General features: G+C 42.7%; 1 protein-coding gene across 1 annotated transcript in view; it reads right to left on the reverse strand.

The window, feature by feature from the left end:
* The window catches only part of SKAP1 (src kinase associated phosphoprotein 1), a 266,257-nt gene that overhangs the window by 40,536 nt on the left and 210,097 nt on the right, over window positions 1–15,624 (reverse strand). Inside the window, exons 5-8 of the mRNA XM_057318109.1 lie at window positions 7,376–7,453; window positions 6,413–6,496; window positions 3,151–3,275; window positions 718–781 (exon numbers count right to left, since the gene is read on the reverse strand). Coding sequence (XP_057174092.1) covers window positions 718–781; window positions 3,151–3,275; window positions 6,413–6,496; window positions 7,376–7,453 — 351 coding nt within the window. The remainder of the gene's footprint in view (window positions 1–717; window positions 782–3,150; window positions 3,276–6,412; window positions 6,497–7,375; window positions 7,454–15,624) is intronic.

Below are 15,624 nucleotides of genomic sequence, written 5' to 3' on the forward strand. Positions count from 1 at the left end.
TCGGCTGGCGTGCTTCTCCCTAGGTCTTGGGCCATGTGCAACGTGGGCGTTTCTGCCTCTCTGCGGCGGCAGGGTCCTGCCACGATGCTCTATCATGGGTTATCTGCTGCCAAGTGACAGACTCAGGTTGGCTGTTTTTACCTGCCAGGCCACTCCCAGATAAGCCTTCCTGGGCCACTGTCACTGCTCTGCCTGCAAGCTGGCCAGCAGAGGGTACTCTAAGAGCGGTCATTTAACATCTTCAAGCAGGACTCTTCCCATCCCAAAGCAAGGGACATTTTATTGCGGTTTGGGAAAGAACAGTTTGCTTTTAATGTCCATGTTGATGAAGGCCCCCTTGATAAGTATAGGTTTCTCCTTCCTGCTGTTTCAAACAAGAAGATTTGGGGCCTAAATTGCATCTATGTGACTTCACATTTGATATCATGAATTTCCTTTCCAGAATATAAGGGGTTGGGAGACACCTGACTGAGCAGAGCTGGTTTTCAGAAGCTCCTTCTCTAGTGATTGCAAATACTACAGAGGTCATCTCTAGGTTGATGGCTTCTTTACCTTTGGATTCATACATGGTACTATTTGTTGCTATAATATAAGGGACAGTAGAAGGGAGAATGCACAGAAAAGAAAATACAGATTGAAGCCTGTGGATTATATTAACGTAATATAACTTCAACTGCAAATCCACGTAAGTATTGTTTCTGTAATAATGATACTTACCCTTTAACAAGAAACTTATTTGATCCACCCAGTCTCTGGCTTCGGCTGGATTAGAAGCTGTAAACTAGAGAAAAATTAGTGAATTAATTTATCACCTTTATGAATTCATAAAATTTCCATGAATCCTATAGGGAGGTTCAAAGAGAAGAGCCTTGTGAATCAAGCTGCAGAGTCAGGTTGAAAGCTAGGATTCTCTGTCTACTTAATATTTAGAAAAAAGATCAAAAGATCAAAATCTTACTCAAGGTGATACTTCCCTTCATAATTCTGTATAATTCTGTATACCCAATGTTGACTACTAATTGAGTCCAGACCTTCATGTTCAATTATCCATGCATTCATCAGGCATTTTTTTGAGAAAAGCTTACGGGGGAAAAAAAAAAAAGCAAACCCAAACTCCTGACTTTAAAGAACAATGTATCAGTTATGGAGACAAGATACACACTTGAAATGGGAACCTACAAAGTAGGCGATCTGAGAATAGTCGGATGCTGAGAGAACACAGGAGCACTTCCTGTTGCCTGGAATAAAGACAGGGAAGCTGGTGCAGGTAATACTGTTTTGGTTGGATTTTAAAAGAGTTGGTGGAAACTGCCTGGTGGCGAGAACCATGTGCAGATGATTAGGAATGAGATCGCTGTGCGTGGGGGAAGGTAGGCTGATCAACTTGATGGGAGAACAGTAACAGGTGAGGCGGGAGTGTTGCGGGTCAGGGAGGAATTGGTGAAGGGGCTCTGAGTACCAGGAGTTCAGACTTAAAATGTAGGCAGTAGGAAACCACTGTAAATTCTAGCAAAAGGTGTGGGAGATTCTTGCAAGAGTTGTGGGTAGGAGAGATTAGAAAAGGGAGAAATTGGAGACAGAAGACCAACCAGAAGGCTACTTCAGTGGCCCTCTGGGGGAAGTGGTTGGGACAACTATTGTGATGGCTGTGGGAATAAGTAAGAAGGGGAAGATCCAAAGGATATCATAGAGGAAGAATCCACAGACCATGATAATGACTTGGATTCAATGGGCCAAAGAATAGAAGTAAACAAACTCCACATTCTGATTCACAAAACCAGCCAGTCAAGCATCAAGACTTAGTGACTTTTTATTTTAAATGAATCAACTTGAAATGACTGTTCTTGAAAAACATTTTTATTATCTGGCCATTACGGTAAGATAAAGGTATGTGCCTTATAAGAAACTTAGATTCCTGCTTAATACTTATTAATAGACATTGTCATTCTTGATTTCTTAAAAATTCATTTCCATAAGAAATGTCTAAGGAAATTGATTTAGACTTGTCATACAAATTTTTATCTTGAGAAGGCACCATCAATATTGAATAATAAAAGTAACTTAGATACATGCCCAGTGCATACATCTGTTATATCTATCTATATATATATAGCTATGAAGGACTCTCTAGAAAAGTTTAGTTTAAATAAAAAAAAAACCTTTTTTTTGAAATTCCGTATTGAAGACCTACGTCGTTTTATCAAAACGAGGTTTAAGGTACCGTAGAAACATAAAAGGATGAGTACAGGGAAGCATTTGAAGAGTCGAAGGGTTGCTCAAGTGGTTAATATTAACCTTATCACGTCTTTTCTCTTTTTCATAAGTTAGCTAAAATTTTTCCAAATTGTTTTAGTAAAACTGTGATAAGATAAAAACGGCCAACAAGCAGGAAACAATATTTGTGTGTGTACATATATATACATATATATGTGTATGTATTTACACACACACACGTAAAAATATACTTTCAGAGAAAATCATGACATTCCCATAGTCGGAATTTTTGTAAAATTGCTTTAGTTAATTAATGCCTTACTTATTATATTACCTACTGTATTATGTTAAAATATATAAAAATGAACACAGTGAAGAATAAGCCTTTCCCACCCTAACCCAGGTACTCTAGTCCCTCCAGGTGTCATTGTTACTACTAATTGTTGTCACCAATGTTTCTACACACAGGAAGATTATTTTGGATAGCAAGACGAATATGGGAAAATAACTTATTTTTCATTCTACAGTCAGATTTTTCTTTTTCTGGGTTTCATGGAAGGAAGTAAAGATAGTTAAAAAAAAATAAAGAGAATGGGAATTGAAGGTGTGAAATCAGAGATGACGAGTAAGGAACTGGATTGTGTGCTCTAATAGACAAGACTCTTACTCTTGGAGTGAGACCGGGAAGGCGGGGGGGGGGGGGGGTGAGGGGCGGAAGCCAACCAAAGGCAGTATCTAGGATGAGAGTGACGGTAGAGAGGAGGAAGGAGGGCATCACGTAGCAAAGGTGGAGACATGTCAAGAAAGAAGGTCCTGGTCAGAAATGAGCAGGTGACAGAGAAAGGACTGAACCCAGCACAGCACCCCCAGCTCACATGCAGCATGAAACGAAACCACAGCACAAACGAAGATCATCATCTCCTCGGCTCGTCCTACCTCATAGCTGCGCCTATCCTGGGAGGTCAGTTCAAAGCAGGATTCTTTCTTGGAATCTTTTCGCAGGTAGGGGGCCATCCGTACACTGTAGCCCTTAATGAGAAAGGTCCCTTTGGGCTGCTTGCCTGCAAGACAGGAAAGCTCCCTGTATCCCTAGAGAGATGCAACCGCCAAGGGAAGGCACCTTCTCTGGAATGTAAAATAAAAGCATGGAAACAGCTGTTACATCCCCGAGGAACCCCAACAGTCAAGGAAAGGTTATGAAGGAAGCTTAAGAAGAGGCTACTGTGACAGTGAGGCAGAGATCACTGCCAAGCTAGGGAAATGCAACATGAAAGGTTATTTTGCCAAAAGAGTACAACAGAGACAGAGAATTTATTAGAATGTTAGGAGATCTATAATAACAGAAGGAAGGAATTATTACAGCAGGGAGAGTATGGCGGTGAACGTGAGGCTCGTGAAGGCTATTAGAGAACGGTAGCATATTATTATCAGGGCCGGCAGAGCTCACATTTGAGGGGAGGGACAGCAGCGCAGGGGGCGTGATGAGTTCCCGGGATCTCTTCCTCTGTCCTATGTAGCATTTGGGCTAGACTGCTCTCCCCCTCCTGCTGGTCAGGTGGGAATTGGTGCTAGAGGGAGAATAATTAAAACTCGGTATTTTATCCCCCTTCCCAGAGTTCAAACTGGGAAGTAGCAGGGTACTGTGAATTATCATTGGGCGATGAAGAAGGAGGAACAGGACTAAGGGAAGGAAAGGAGAGACCACTCTGCCTGTCACTCCCTTTTTTAAAAAAATAAACTATTAGGAAGGGGAAAAGAGGGGCTGGTTCCCAATAATTTTGTGTCCTCCTGGTGTGGTTTAGGCACAGCATACAGAGGAGAGGAACCACAGTGTATGGGTGATGATTTGTGTCCTGCTATGTGCAATGCATTGCTTAATACGTGTTTTTTGAGGATGATGATGATAAGGTGGCAGTGTGATGACAATATTAGGAAAAGAAAAAGACTCTATCCTTACCTGGTTGAGCTAAAAGAAATACACAAACACTCTATACTTGCTAAGAAAAATGTCTTGGGCACAATAAGAAGTAACTGGCGAGAAGGGAGCCATGCAACAGTGCTTTCTGACACCAGAATCTTTTTTGTTAAAGTATCTCTCCTTGTTCTAACTGGCCACTAAAATGTTTTGTTGTTTCTTTGGTCACCAGGTTTTATTTCACCCTGACGGCAAAATGGTCCATAAAAGTCTCCAAGTCTCTCCCTCTCCCACTCTCTCACCTTGAGTAGAGTGGATTCTGAATGAATGCGCGTGATGCCTGGCTTTATATTCAGATATGCCAACCACTTATTTAAATGCAAGGGAAACAAGGAACATTTTTACAATGATATAAATGTTATATGAGTTTGAAGGTTTAAAATAAGAAAATAGCACCTGGCTGGCTCATACACCTAGAATTCAGGGAGGAACTTGTGTTTGCTGGGCTGGAGAGGGGTCTGCGGGTTGGACGGAAGCTGGCGATGGTTTTGGGCTTTGCGGCTATGATTGCCAAGTAGGGCTTCACGCTTCACCCCCGAGATGGGAAAGTCTCTGAGGAATATAAGAGGGTGAACCCAAGATGAAGTCAGTGATACCTGTGGTAGGCAGAACGGCAGGGTGAGCCAACTGCCATGAAGCCCAAGGGCAAATCTTAAGGATGCCACGTCATTTAGCAAAGCTGCAATTCTTTCTGCTACCTTAATACCAGAGGTACGGGACATCCAAAGGCAATTGGGTAGAAATCTGATTATTCCCTGGAACTAGATATCTAAGCATTGGGAGATGCATAATCCTGGGAAGGCAGGAAGAGGGGAGAAATAGGGAATGACTGGAAGGAAAAAGAAGGGTTTACTCAAAATCACTGGCCTCTGTGCCAAGGTGGCAGAGCCCAAGGGAAGCCACCCCCCCCCGAACTGATGCGTTGCTTTTCTTTATTTCTCTCTTCATAGAATTATTCCTGGGGCTAATTAGAGTCTGCAGGAGGGTACCCCTCTTTGGAAGTTTGTGTTCACTAGCGATGACAATTGTTAACTTGTATTTAGCTGTAGCTCCCTCCAATTTGTGCTTATATCCTGTTCCTTCTCACGAACTTAGCGACTGTGTTAAGCATGGATGGGAGGTCTTCTAGGGATAGCATGTGAGGGTTGTGCTTGATTGACTCAGTGGTGGCTCATTAGGAAGCTGCCTCTGGCCTGAGTCAACACTTCACTGCTGTTGCCATCTGGCTGGAGGGTGTCTCTTGGGCACAGCCACCATTTGGGTCTCAACACTCCATGACTCTAGGCATATCCACTGGACTACGTCCCAGTATTCAGTAGGATAAAGTTGAGAGCATATTCTTAGAGAGTTGGGACCCAAGGGTTTTATTTCTGGGCTGTTGGTAAGCTGTTCAAATCCTTCTCAGATTTCCCCCCAATATTTTAACTGTATTTTTAACGTCTATAAAGAGTTTGAGGTTCTTTAAAAAAAAAAAAAAAAAAAGAATGCCAAAGTGTTCAACCTTCATAGTATTATGTTATTAGTCATAATAAAAGATAACCTTTTTTAACATTTTATTTTATTTTTTAAAGATATATTTATTTGAGAGAGAGAGAGCATGCGTGCATGTGAGTGGGGGAGGGGCAGAGGGAGAGAACTTTTAAGCAGACTCCCTGCTGAATGCAGACCACCTCCCCCCCCACCGCCCCCCCTCCCCCCGACCTGGGGCTTGATCCCATGACCTGAGCCTAAGCCAAGAGTCAGCCGCTTAACTGACTGAGCCACCCAAGCGCCCCAAAGATAACCTTTTTTTTTTTTTTTTTAAGATTTTATTTATTTATTTGACAGAGATAGAGACAGCCAGCAAGAGAGGGAACACAAGCAGGGGGAGTGGGAGAGGAAGAAGCAGGCTCCCAGTGGAGGACCCTGATGTGGGGCTCGATCCCAGAACGTCAGGATCACGCCCTGAGCCGAAGGCAGACGCTTAATCACTGAGCCACCCAGGCGCCCCCAAAGATAACCTTTTGATATGCTGACCACACGACCCTAATGTTTAAAGGGGAAATAATTTCTAAATTGGCGTCTGAGTTTTTGGTATTACTTACCCAAGCCTCTTTCTTTCCCAAGCATGTCCCTTTATGGGTGTTAGTTAAAGACTGCTATCTTGAGATCTAAGTGCTTGAGAATTTACGAAGTACTTGCATCCAGGAGTGAGACGCTGCTGTGCAAATGGAGAACACTTACTTTTCTCATTAGCATAGTAGTAGAAGAAGCCTCTGCTGACAACACACCACCGCTTCTGCCACTCTGATCCAAAGAAACTATGATCTAGACAGAACAGCAGTAAGGGACATAAATTCAGGTAACTACAACCACGGACGAGTCTGTAAAGTCCAACACACAGTCCAGTGTGTTATTGTTTTATTTCCTCGGTTAATGGACTGTAAAGCCCTCCCTTTCACTCCCGCAGGCTATCCCACATTGAGTCAGAGTCCAGAGGGCTCGCTCAGTTAAAGGTCCAAATTCTAAACAGGGTTTGCCTGTTCTGACCCCTCACGGCTGTCCTGCTATTTATCTTCCTTTACAGCTTTCAGGTTCTGATCTCATCTGGCACTTTTCAAATTCTCTATGATACTTCCATGTGGTGCCTTTTAGTAAACCAAGCTGATGCTCCAGGCCACGGGCACGAGAAAGGCTTTCGTTGTACTAAGGCCATTTGCCTTTCGAGTGTTAAACCTGGGACCCTGGGCTTGGTTAGTGTAGCAGTATCTATTTTAATCCAGTGAGGGACAGGTCGAGAGTTGGGCTTCTCTGATATGTGAAACTGGGCTGCTTCACACAGGATGTAAAATGAAACTCTTGGCAACATAGTTTTACTCTGTGGGAGCACACCGAGAGATGGGAACAAGAATCTCATCACTCATTCATTCAACAGGTGTTTACTAAGCACCTGTTGTGTACCAGGTGAGCAAAGCAGAACTGGTTCCTATCCTGATGAAACTCACAATCGCCTGAAGATTTGGGGGCATCTCTCTTCGGCCTATACACAAACACCAGACTTCTTTTCCTCTCCTGCCTTCCTTTTGGCCTTCCCCCTCCTGAGCACAGAATTGGGCATAGAAAAATCACCTGCCATGTTAGCCCTCTTTTTTCCTCATTTCCCTTCCCTTCTTGGAATGTTCTGAGTCCTGTGGGTCTGGTCAGTACCTTTGCTTTTCTTCTCCAAGTATCCTTGCTTGATGACGTTATCAAGGTCTTGAGCTCCTCTTATGATGTCTTCCACTCCTAAAAGGAACAACAGCAGAGTGCTTTGTTGAAACCTGACAGAATTTCCATTTATTTAGGCTCCTTTAGATAATCCACATTCATGAAGGGGGTGCAGAAGGACAGTTGCTTAAACACAGCACAAAATAAAACAATTTTTATACGATTGGGGGGAAAAAGTAAATTTTCTTTCTTCCTAACTATAATGCTAAAATCACTTATAATGATCGAAACGTACATTAGTTTGTGCAAGGGGAAGTAGCCTAACTATGTACTGATTGGCAAGAAAAGGACTCCAGAGAATTAAGAATTTGCTGTGGATATAAGCTCCAAATTGGATAATCCACATCAAGATAATCAAAAGTCAAATGAATAGCTACCAGCAGAGAGAGGCTTAGTGAGTGGCAGAGTTCACCATAAATGCAGCCACCTCCGTGACAGCAATAAACACACACTCACTTGCAAAAAAAAAAAAAAAAAAAGAAAAAGAAAAAGAAAAGAAACAACAACAAAACAGAAAGCCACCTCGTGAACATAAATTTTATTAAGTTTTTATGCACAAAGAAGGACTATGCAAGATGAACTGGCAGTAAGTACCATACCCTGGTTTTGTCCAAGTTATGGGGAAGAGTCTAAGAATGGTTGAAGCCTTTACCAAGAGAAGACTCTGGAACTGGCATCGGACTTTGAATGTAGGCTGCTAACGTCCTTGACTTGCAATTAGCCTCGTTAGATATAAATTTATTGAGAAGTAAAGATGCTCATCCACCTTTTGCTACTGGGGTTTACACGTACTTTACAGAAGGGGGGGTAAAGGGCAAAAGAGAAGGAGCTGACTCCTCAAAAAATAAAGTGAAACAAGAACAGCAACAACAAAACACTAAAAACATACAAGTCCAGGGACGCCTGGGCAGCTCAGTTGGTTAAGCGTTTGCCTTCGGGGTCAGGTCATGATCCCAGGGTCCCATATGGGCTCCTTGCTCAGCGGGGAGCTTGTTTCTTCCTCTGCCTGCCGTTCCACCTGCTTGTGCTCTCTCCCCTTCTGACAAATAAATAAAATCTCAAAAAAATTTATAAAAAATACAAGTCCATATTTCTTTTTTTAAAGCTTATTATTATTTTTTGGAATCTCTATACCCAACATGGGGCTCGAACTCATGACCCCGAGATCAAGAGTTGCGTGCTCTTCCAACAGAGCCAGCCAGGGGCCCCCAAGTCCATATTTCTTAATTAGGAGAAATAAAGGGAGTGGCTTAGCAGAATCCTAATGTTTATTCTTTTTAGTCTCCAAAACCAAAGCTCCTTTGGTTTCCCTTAATAGATTTAGAAATCAACACAAAATGCAAATCAAATTAAGGCACAACCCCATACGATACAGTATCTTGAGACTTTTGGGGGCAATAATTGTTTTTTTTCAATTGCACAATTTTTTTTGAAATTTACAATAACTAAGACTTAATTCAGGGGTGGCCATGAGCTGGCACTTCTTGTTTAAACTATTTCTTGTTTAAAAATAACATTTTTAAACAGTTTAAAATGCAACTAAGATTTTCCCTTTTGCGTCTAAGTGGTTGCGAACTTAGTTTTAAACATAGAGATCCGAAGAGTTTTTCTTTTTTAGTGTGTCAAAGTGCCTGATTCTTTTTTTTTTTTTTTAAAGATTTTATTTATTTATTCGACAGAGATAGAGACAGTCAGCGAGAAAGGGAACACAAGCAGGGAGAGTGGGAGTGGGAGAAGCAGGCTCATAGCAGAGGAGCCTGATGTGGGGCTCGATCCCACAACGCCGGGATCACGCCCTGAGCCGAAGGCAGACGCTTAACCGCTGTGCCACCCAGGCGCCCCAAAGTGCCTGATTCTTTCTATTTGTCCTTACTGTCAACTTTCTTGTTCATGGACTATGTTCATTTGTGTGTTGGCCGCTATAAATCCTCCCAGATGGGTCTCAGGGTGCACACGTGAGATGAGGAGCAGCAAAGGGAAGTTCATTTGTCTAGGATCCTTTCATTTCTCCTACCCCTCTGAAAATTCTAATACTTCTCTGAAAATGCTCTCCAAGAAAACAGAAACTGAACCACTGAGGCTGGAGTGGCCGGGTCGAGGACCTGGCATGGCTCAGAAGGAAGGCCCTTTTGCAGGAGACCCCATCTTCTCTGCAGCACTGCCAAAAATTGCTCCTAGAGCCCTAAAAATTCAATGAAAGACAGAGGGGATGAGAAAAACAGGATCTCCTAAGCTTGGAGGATCCATCTCATCTTCCAGGTTTTTTTTTTTTTTCTTTTCCTTTTCCTTTTTTAAGGTCTTGTTAAACTTAGAGACATAGCTTCTTGTTAAAGATGCCGAGAGTCTGAATCATAAAAGACATGTTAAACGTTCTATTAGAATTCAAACCTCCTTTTTTAATGCAAATCTAAATGCCATTTTATGGAACATCTATAATTATGAAAATGGGAAGACATTGCCTCGTGTGCAGGGAGAGTCTGTGAGTATGAATATTACATTAATGTGCCCACACCAGCTCACTGATCCTGCTGGCAGGAGCATAAAAAATGCTTGAGTGAAACTTTTATTTAGATGTTAAGACTCCAGGCCCCAGCGGGGTGACAGAGACAGTCCCTGCGAGTTGCCATCAGAGAGAGAGCTTGAATTGAATTACCCAGGGGGGAAGGAAGTAGTGATGAGCACTGCATCGCTTATTTAATTTCATTTACTTTCAGTACATTATCAGCATGAGGCTTTTCTCTCCCCACCAACCGAAACCCAAGAAAGCCACCACCAAGAAAACAAAGACACAATGCTGCAGAGATGTTTGAACTCTGAGTCACTGATTCTAGGAGACGAGGGTCAGCATCATCACCACCTCCTCTCCCGAAGAGTCACACTTAGTTTGCTAAAACTGGGCAGGGAATGAGTTGCTGAATTTACTCTCTTGGTCATTCACCAACAGATTCTGAAGGGTACCAGAGCTAAAAATGTGGTATTTTAAGGTACTGCGGTTTTAGCGAGATGTGTTATGTTGCTTTCTTAGTAGAAGGAATCGGTACTGATGAGTTCTCTTGCCTAGTTTCCCCTATGGGAAGTGGACAAAACGGGATGATAGGTAAAGTTTGAAATGGCTATGGAGAAAAGTTAGGAAATAGAATCAGATCAATCTCAATTCTAGTGATTGTCTTCTGTGTACAAGGCACTGTGTGGTGAGTACAATAACAGAATTGTTCTCAGTGTACGTTTTCACCGAGCTCAATTTCATTAGCTCCATGATCTATCAGATAAATCCAGACAACCAAGATGGGAAGCCATCATGGCCATTGAGCTGTCTCCTCTTTCGGTGTCAGCTCAGTGTCCTACTGATCAAGAACCAGTGATCTTGAGGATGCACAACGTTAGCCATGGTCCTGGGGTGATGAGGCAGGCGGAGTCTTGTATGCCTGAATCCACACCTCCTGGCAAGTGAACGGATCTGCAGAGCCACTTAATGCCTAATAGAAAGTATGTAAATGCTTTGCAGGATGATAATAAAAATAGGAAGAAGCCGCAAATAATTGCATGAGTTGCTGTTTTAAGGCAAAAACATTTATATTCAAGGATACAATTTTTAAAATCAAGGCTTTTCGTCCATTTCTTGAAAAAAAGATATCACCATCTTAATGAAAAAATAGAAATGATTTAGATTTATTGGGAATAAATGGCCTTCTTGGATAAACCTAAGGGTGTATCACATTGTATCAGCACAAAACAGAATTACATTCGTGTCATAATCTCTCTCTACCACAGCACTTAACTGAATCTCCCAGAATAGCCCATGTAAAGAAAAGATTCACTTAGCTGAAGGATGTGGGGCCATAAAGATAAGATCAGTAGAGAAGTGTTACCTAGAAGTGATGGCCACCCAACTTTCATGGCAGATGAAGATAAAAGAAATTCTCAGACATCCTTCTCTCCTCATCCCGATGCCTTTAAGCCCTTGTATCCCACCCACACCCAGCTCTGCAGTAAAAAACGACAGAGTAGGATTCCATCTCTCAGCGCTAAACATGACTCCTCGGTTAGCTCTGCACTGCAACGACAATGGGGACGCTTTAGAGTGTGATGCATTTCCATAAAGCAGTCAATAAAAAAGACACGGGAGCTTATGTGAGTCATGGCCTATTTAATCAGCTGCGTTCTAGCCCACTGAGAAAAGAGAATTGGAGAAATCCCTTGGCAACACCACAGCACAAGGCTAACGGCACAAGAGGACACACAATTTCACTGCAAAAAGGCTGCTTCCCCTGCAGAACCAACCAGGTGCCCATGAACGTTCACGACAGGCAGCTGGCTTGGTTTCTTGCTAAACCAACCTGAAATGAAAAGCAATGATTTTTTTAAAAAACATCTTTTGTTCACCCTCCCCCCAACCTGTTCCTTAAACTGTGGCTGTCTCCCATCCTCCCCTTTCCTTTCAATTCAAGTCCTTTTCAATTGTTTGCAAAAGGGACCAAACTCCAGCCTAGACACTGGTACCAGTGTGAATTTCAGGCAGGGTGAAGTTTACCAATCCCTCCATTGAAGTACCTGTGACAAGAGCCCTGGGGTGTTGGGGGGATGAGGGTGGAGAAAATTGAATATTTGAAGGCTGGGGATGGTGAAGCACCATCTGCAATTCCAGTTCACTCATAAGTTGCTGGCACATGTGCATTTGTAGACAAGTGACAAACACATACTTCACAATGCCTCAAACGTACACAGGGAAGAGAGTATTGCAGGGAGGGTTGGGGAGGGTAGTATTCTCCTGTCTGGTGGTCGCTGGTCCTCAATCTCCTTTGTATTTGGCTTCTGTGGGCTTTGTATCCGTGGCCTTCTTTCCTAAGCTCCTTACAGTTTTTCCTTAGCTTCTTGCATTTCTTTTTTTTTTTTTTTTTTTTAAAGATTTTATTTATTTATTTGACAGAGATAGAGACAGCCAGCGAGAGAGGGAACACAAGCAGGGGGAGTGGGAGAGGAAGAAGCAGGCTCATAGCGGAGGAGCCTGACGTGAGGCTCGATCCCACAACGCCGGGATCACGCCCTGAGCCGGAGGCAGACGCTTAACCGCTGTGCCACCCAGGCGCCCCAGCTTCTTGCATTTCTGAGTGGCTCTTTGCTTTTTCTTCATTTTTCAGGCACCAGTCAGCGACAGTCAGTTTGAGGTGTCCAGCTGACAGTGTTCAACTTCTGAGCATGATGCTAACAGGGAAGTTGGTTTCCATGACTCTTCCTCTGTTAGTCTCTTGGGACAGGCTTCTATAATTCTCTAACTTCTGTGGTTCTAATCAATACCCACCCAAGTTTACACTTGTTCCTCCACTTTTCTGTCCTTTTGCTTCACTTATTAAGGAATTAACACCAACACATATAACACATGTCAGGTGAAAAATTCTAAATCATGAATAGTCATAGACTTAGGATCTGAAAGTTTCAGAGATACAGAGACCACTTGGACAGCGTTAATTTCGTGGAGGAATATACCTGATAGCAGATGAAGGGAAGGGAGTGAACACTACGGACTTGGTCAAACTTTTCAACAAGCTGTGGTGGAAGAAGCCAGAAAACAAAATGAGGACAGCTGGAGCTAGACTGGGGAGGTTGGGAAAGGGAAGAAATCACACATCTACAGTTGGCAATCCCGCACAGGAGACAACATTCAAGAGATCTTGAGGGACTCTTCTTGGCCTGCCAACTTTTTAAAGTCTTTAAAAAATAAAAACCTGTTAATCCAGGTAACAGGCCAGACAGTGTAAAAATCTGTGGAAGAAACTGTGTTATACTGAGGATAAAGAAAATTCATGAGAGATTCTAGGTCAATGAGAAGTACTAAGAAAAAAAGCAGAGGACTGATGAACAAAATAATTAACACGAATACGTTTTAGTAAAAATGAAAAGAACTAATACATTTTAATCTGCATTAAAAGAGATTTATTGATTGGTTTGAGAGAGAGAGAGAGAGAGAGCAAGCAGGGGGAGGGGCAGAGGGAGAGAGAGACGGGCAGACTCCTCTCTGACTGCAGAGCCTGACATGGGGCTTGAGCTCAGGAACCTGAGATCATGCCCTGAGTTGAAATCAAGAGTTTGACGCCTGGGTGGGGCGCCTGGGTGGCTCAGTTGTTAAGCATCTGCCTTCGGCTCAGGGCGTGATCCCGGAGTTCTGGGATCGAGCCCCACATCAGGCTCCTCTGCTGGGAGCCTGCTTCTTCCTCTCCCACTAGCCCTGCTTGCGTTCCCTCTCTTGCTGGCTGTCTCTCTGTCAAATAAATAAATAAAATCTTAAAAAAAAAAAAAAGAGGTGGATGCTTAACCGACTGAGCCACCCAGGATTCCCTTAATCTGCATTTTATAAACATGTTTACATCTCATTTGAGTTTCACAGCAGCCCTATGAAGTATGTATTATTACCAGCTCCACTTTAAAGATCAGGAAACTGAGGCTCGGTGAGATTGGCGGACTTGCTGGAGGCTGTTCAGCTGGAGCAGCCCATGCACTTTCCACCATCCTGAGCCTGAGCCTGAGTTGAGGAGACACACTCAGAAGTGGCTGGAAAGACAGGGTCTTCCCATCTCACGTTCCCACAAAAGGAGACCCATTTAAGTAGGGGGAAGAAACAGACGCAGTGCGTGGTTATTCTAGTCGTTGATGTCAAAAAATTATTTAAAGATACTATATTTCTTATGTACTTTTTAAGGTGCTGGCTGACTAATCTGTGGAATTGCTTTCCAAGGCAGGTCTGTGTAAAGTGTAAGAAGTCAACAGATATACAGGACACAGAACAGTGAAAGAACATATGAGGATGTGAGAAAAGGATATGCAGGTGAAGAAAATGCAGGAGGAAGCAACCCAGAGCTCTCACAAATGGTGCTTGGTCACCAAGGTTTGGAAGATGTCTTCTGACGCAAGAATGGTATCTAGAAGAATGAAGCCCTGCTTCAGTGTAGGGCTGTGCAGGAATCTTGAACATGGTTCGTTTACTCTTTAAGGAAGAGGACTTGGTTTAAAAAGGAAGAATATTTTTGGGGTGCCTGAGTGGCTTAGTCAGTTAAGCATCTGACTCATGTGGTGATCTTGGGGTCATGAGATCGAGCTCTGTGTCAGCTCTACACTGAGCATGGAGTCTGCTTGGGATTCTCTCCCTCTCCCATTCCCACCCTTGCTCATGCTCTCTTTGTCAAAAGAGAAAGAAGATTTTTAAGCCAAATATCCAAAATTGGTTTCTTTTCACAAAATGTTCCATCAATAATGCCAAGCTACAAGGTAACATACAGAAACCATGAATATTCATGGAGGATGAAGAACCGTCTTCTTCTTACAAAGAGGGTCCACACTAATTGTCTAAGAGGCCTGTGGTCTTAGGGGCTGCTCCTCTCCCACATCTTCACTTTCAGTGGAATTTTACTTGTAAGAAGTGAAAATATTAGAAAAAAACCCTTCCAACTTCAACACACTATTTCTAGCATCTAAATAAATGGTAATAATGATCAGCAACAATCTTCTAGGTGTAAATATTTCACTTTAAAGAATGACTAACTCAGTATAATAATCCACTGATTCTCAATCATGGCATCATGACACATGGGTGTTTTTGATCAGTTGAAGGTGTTCATCTAAAGGGCAGAGATTTCGAATAATTTACTTTTAGAATAAGAATGGATTCAAAGTTTTTCCTAATCATATCATTCATCTGCATTCTGATAGGCTTTCTTAAGGGAATACGTCAATGAAAAATAATTTATAGTGTATCTTACTTATGCTACAGTCTATGTTATGAAACACATCAGATGCACTATTATAATTGTGGCAATCAAGAACTCCCCTAACACTTTATGTCCTTGAAAAAATCGGTGTTTCTTCAAAATTGTGGGTGTTCCGTGGCAGTGGGTTGAGTGTATAAATGTTGGTGGACATGTGATACCGTGGGGAAAAAAACCAAGAATTCACGTGATCTCCACACAAACTGTTTAAACCCAGAAAGGGTTTTCTTTTTTTTTTTTTTTAAAGATTTTATTTATTTATTTGACAGAGAGAGAGATAGCCAGTGAGAGAGGGAGCACAAGCAGGGGGAGTGGGAGAGGAAGAAGCAGGCTCCTAGCGGAGGAGCCTGATGTGGGGCTCGATCCCAGGACCCCGGGATCACGCCCTGAGCTGAAGGCAGACGCTTAATGACTGAGCAACCCAGGCGCCCC

This window comes from Ursus arctos, unplaced genomic scaffold, assembly GCF_023065955.2.
Source record: "Ursus arctos isolate Adak ecotype North America unplaced genomic scaffold, UrsArc2.0 scaffold_24, whole genome shotgun sequence".
Lineage (NCBI taxonomy): Eukaryota > Metazoa > Chordata > Mammalia > Carnivora > Ursidae > Ursus > Ursus arctos.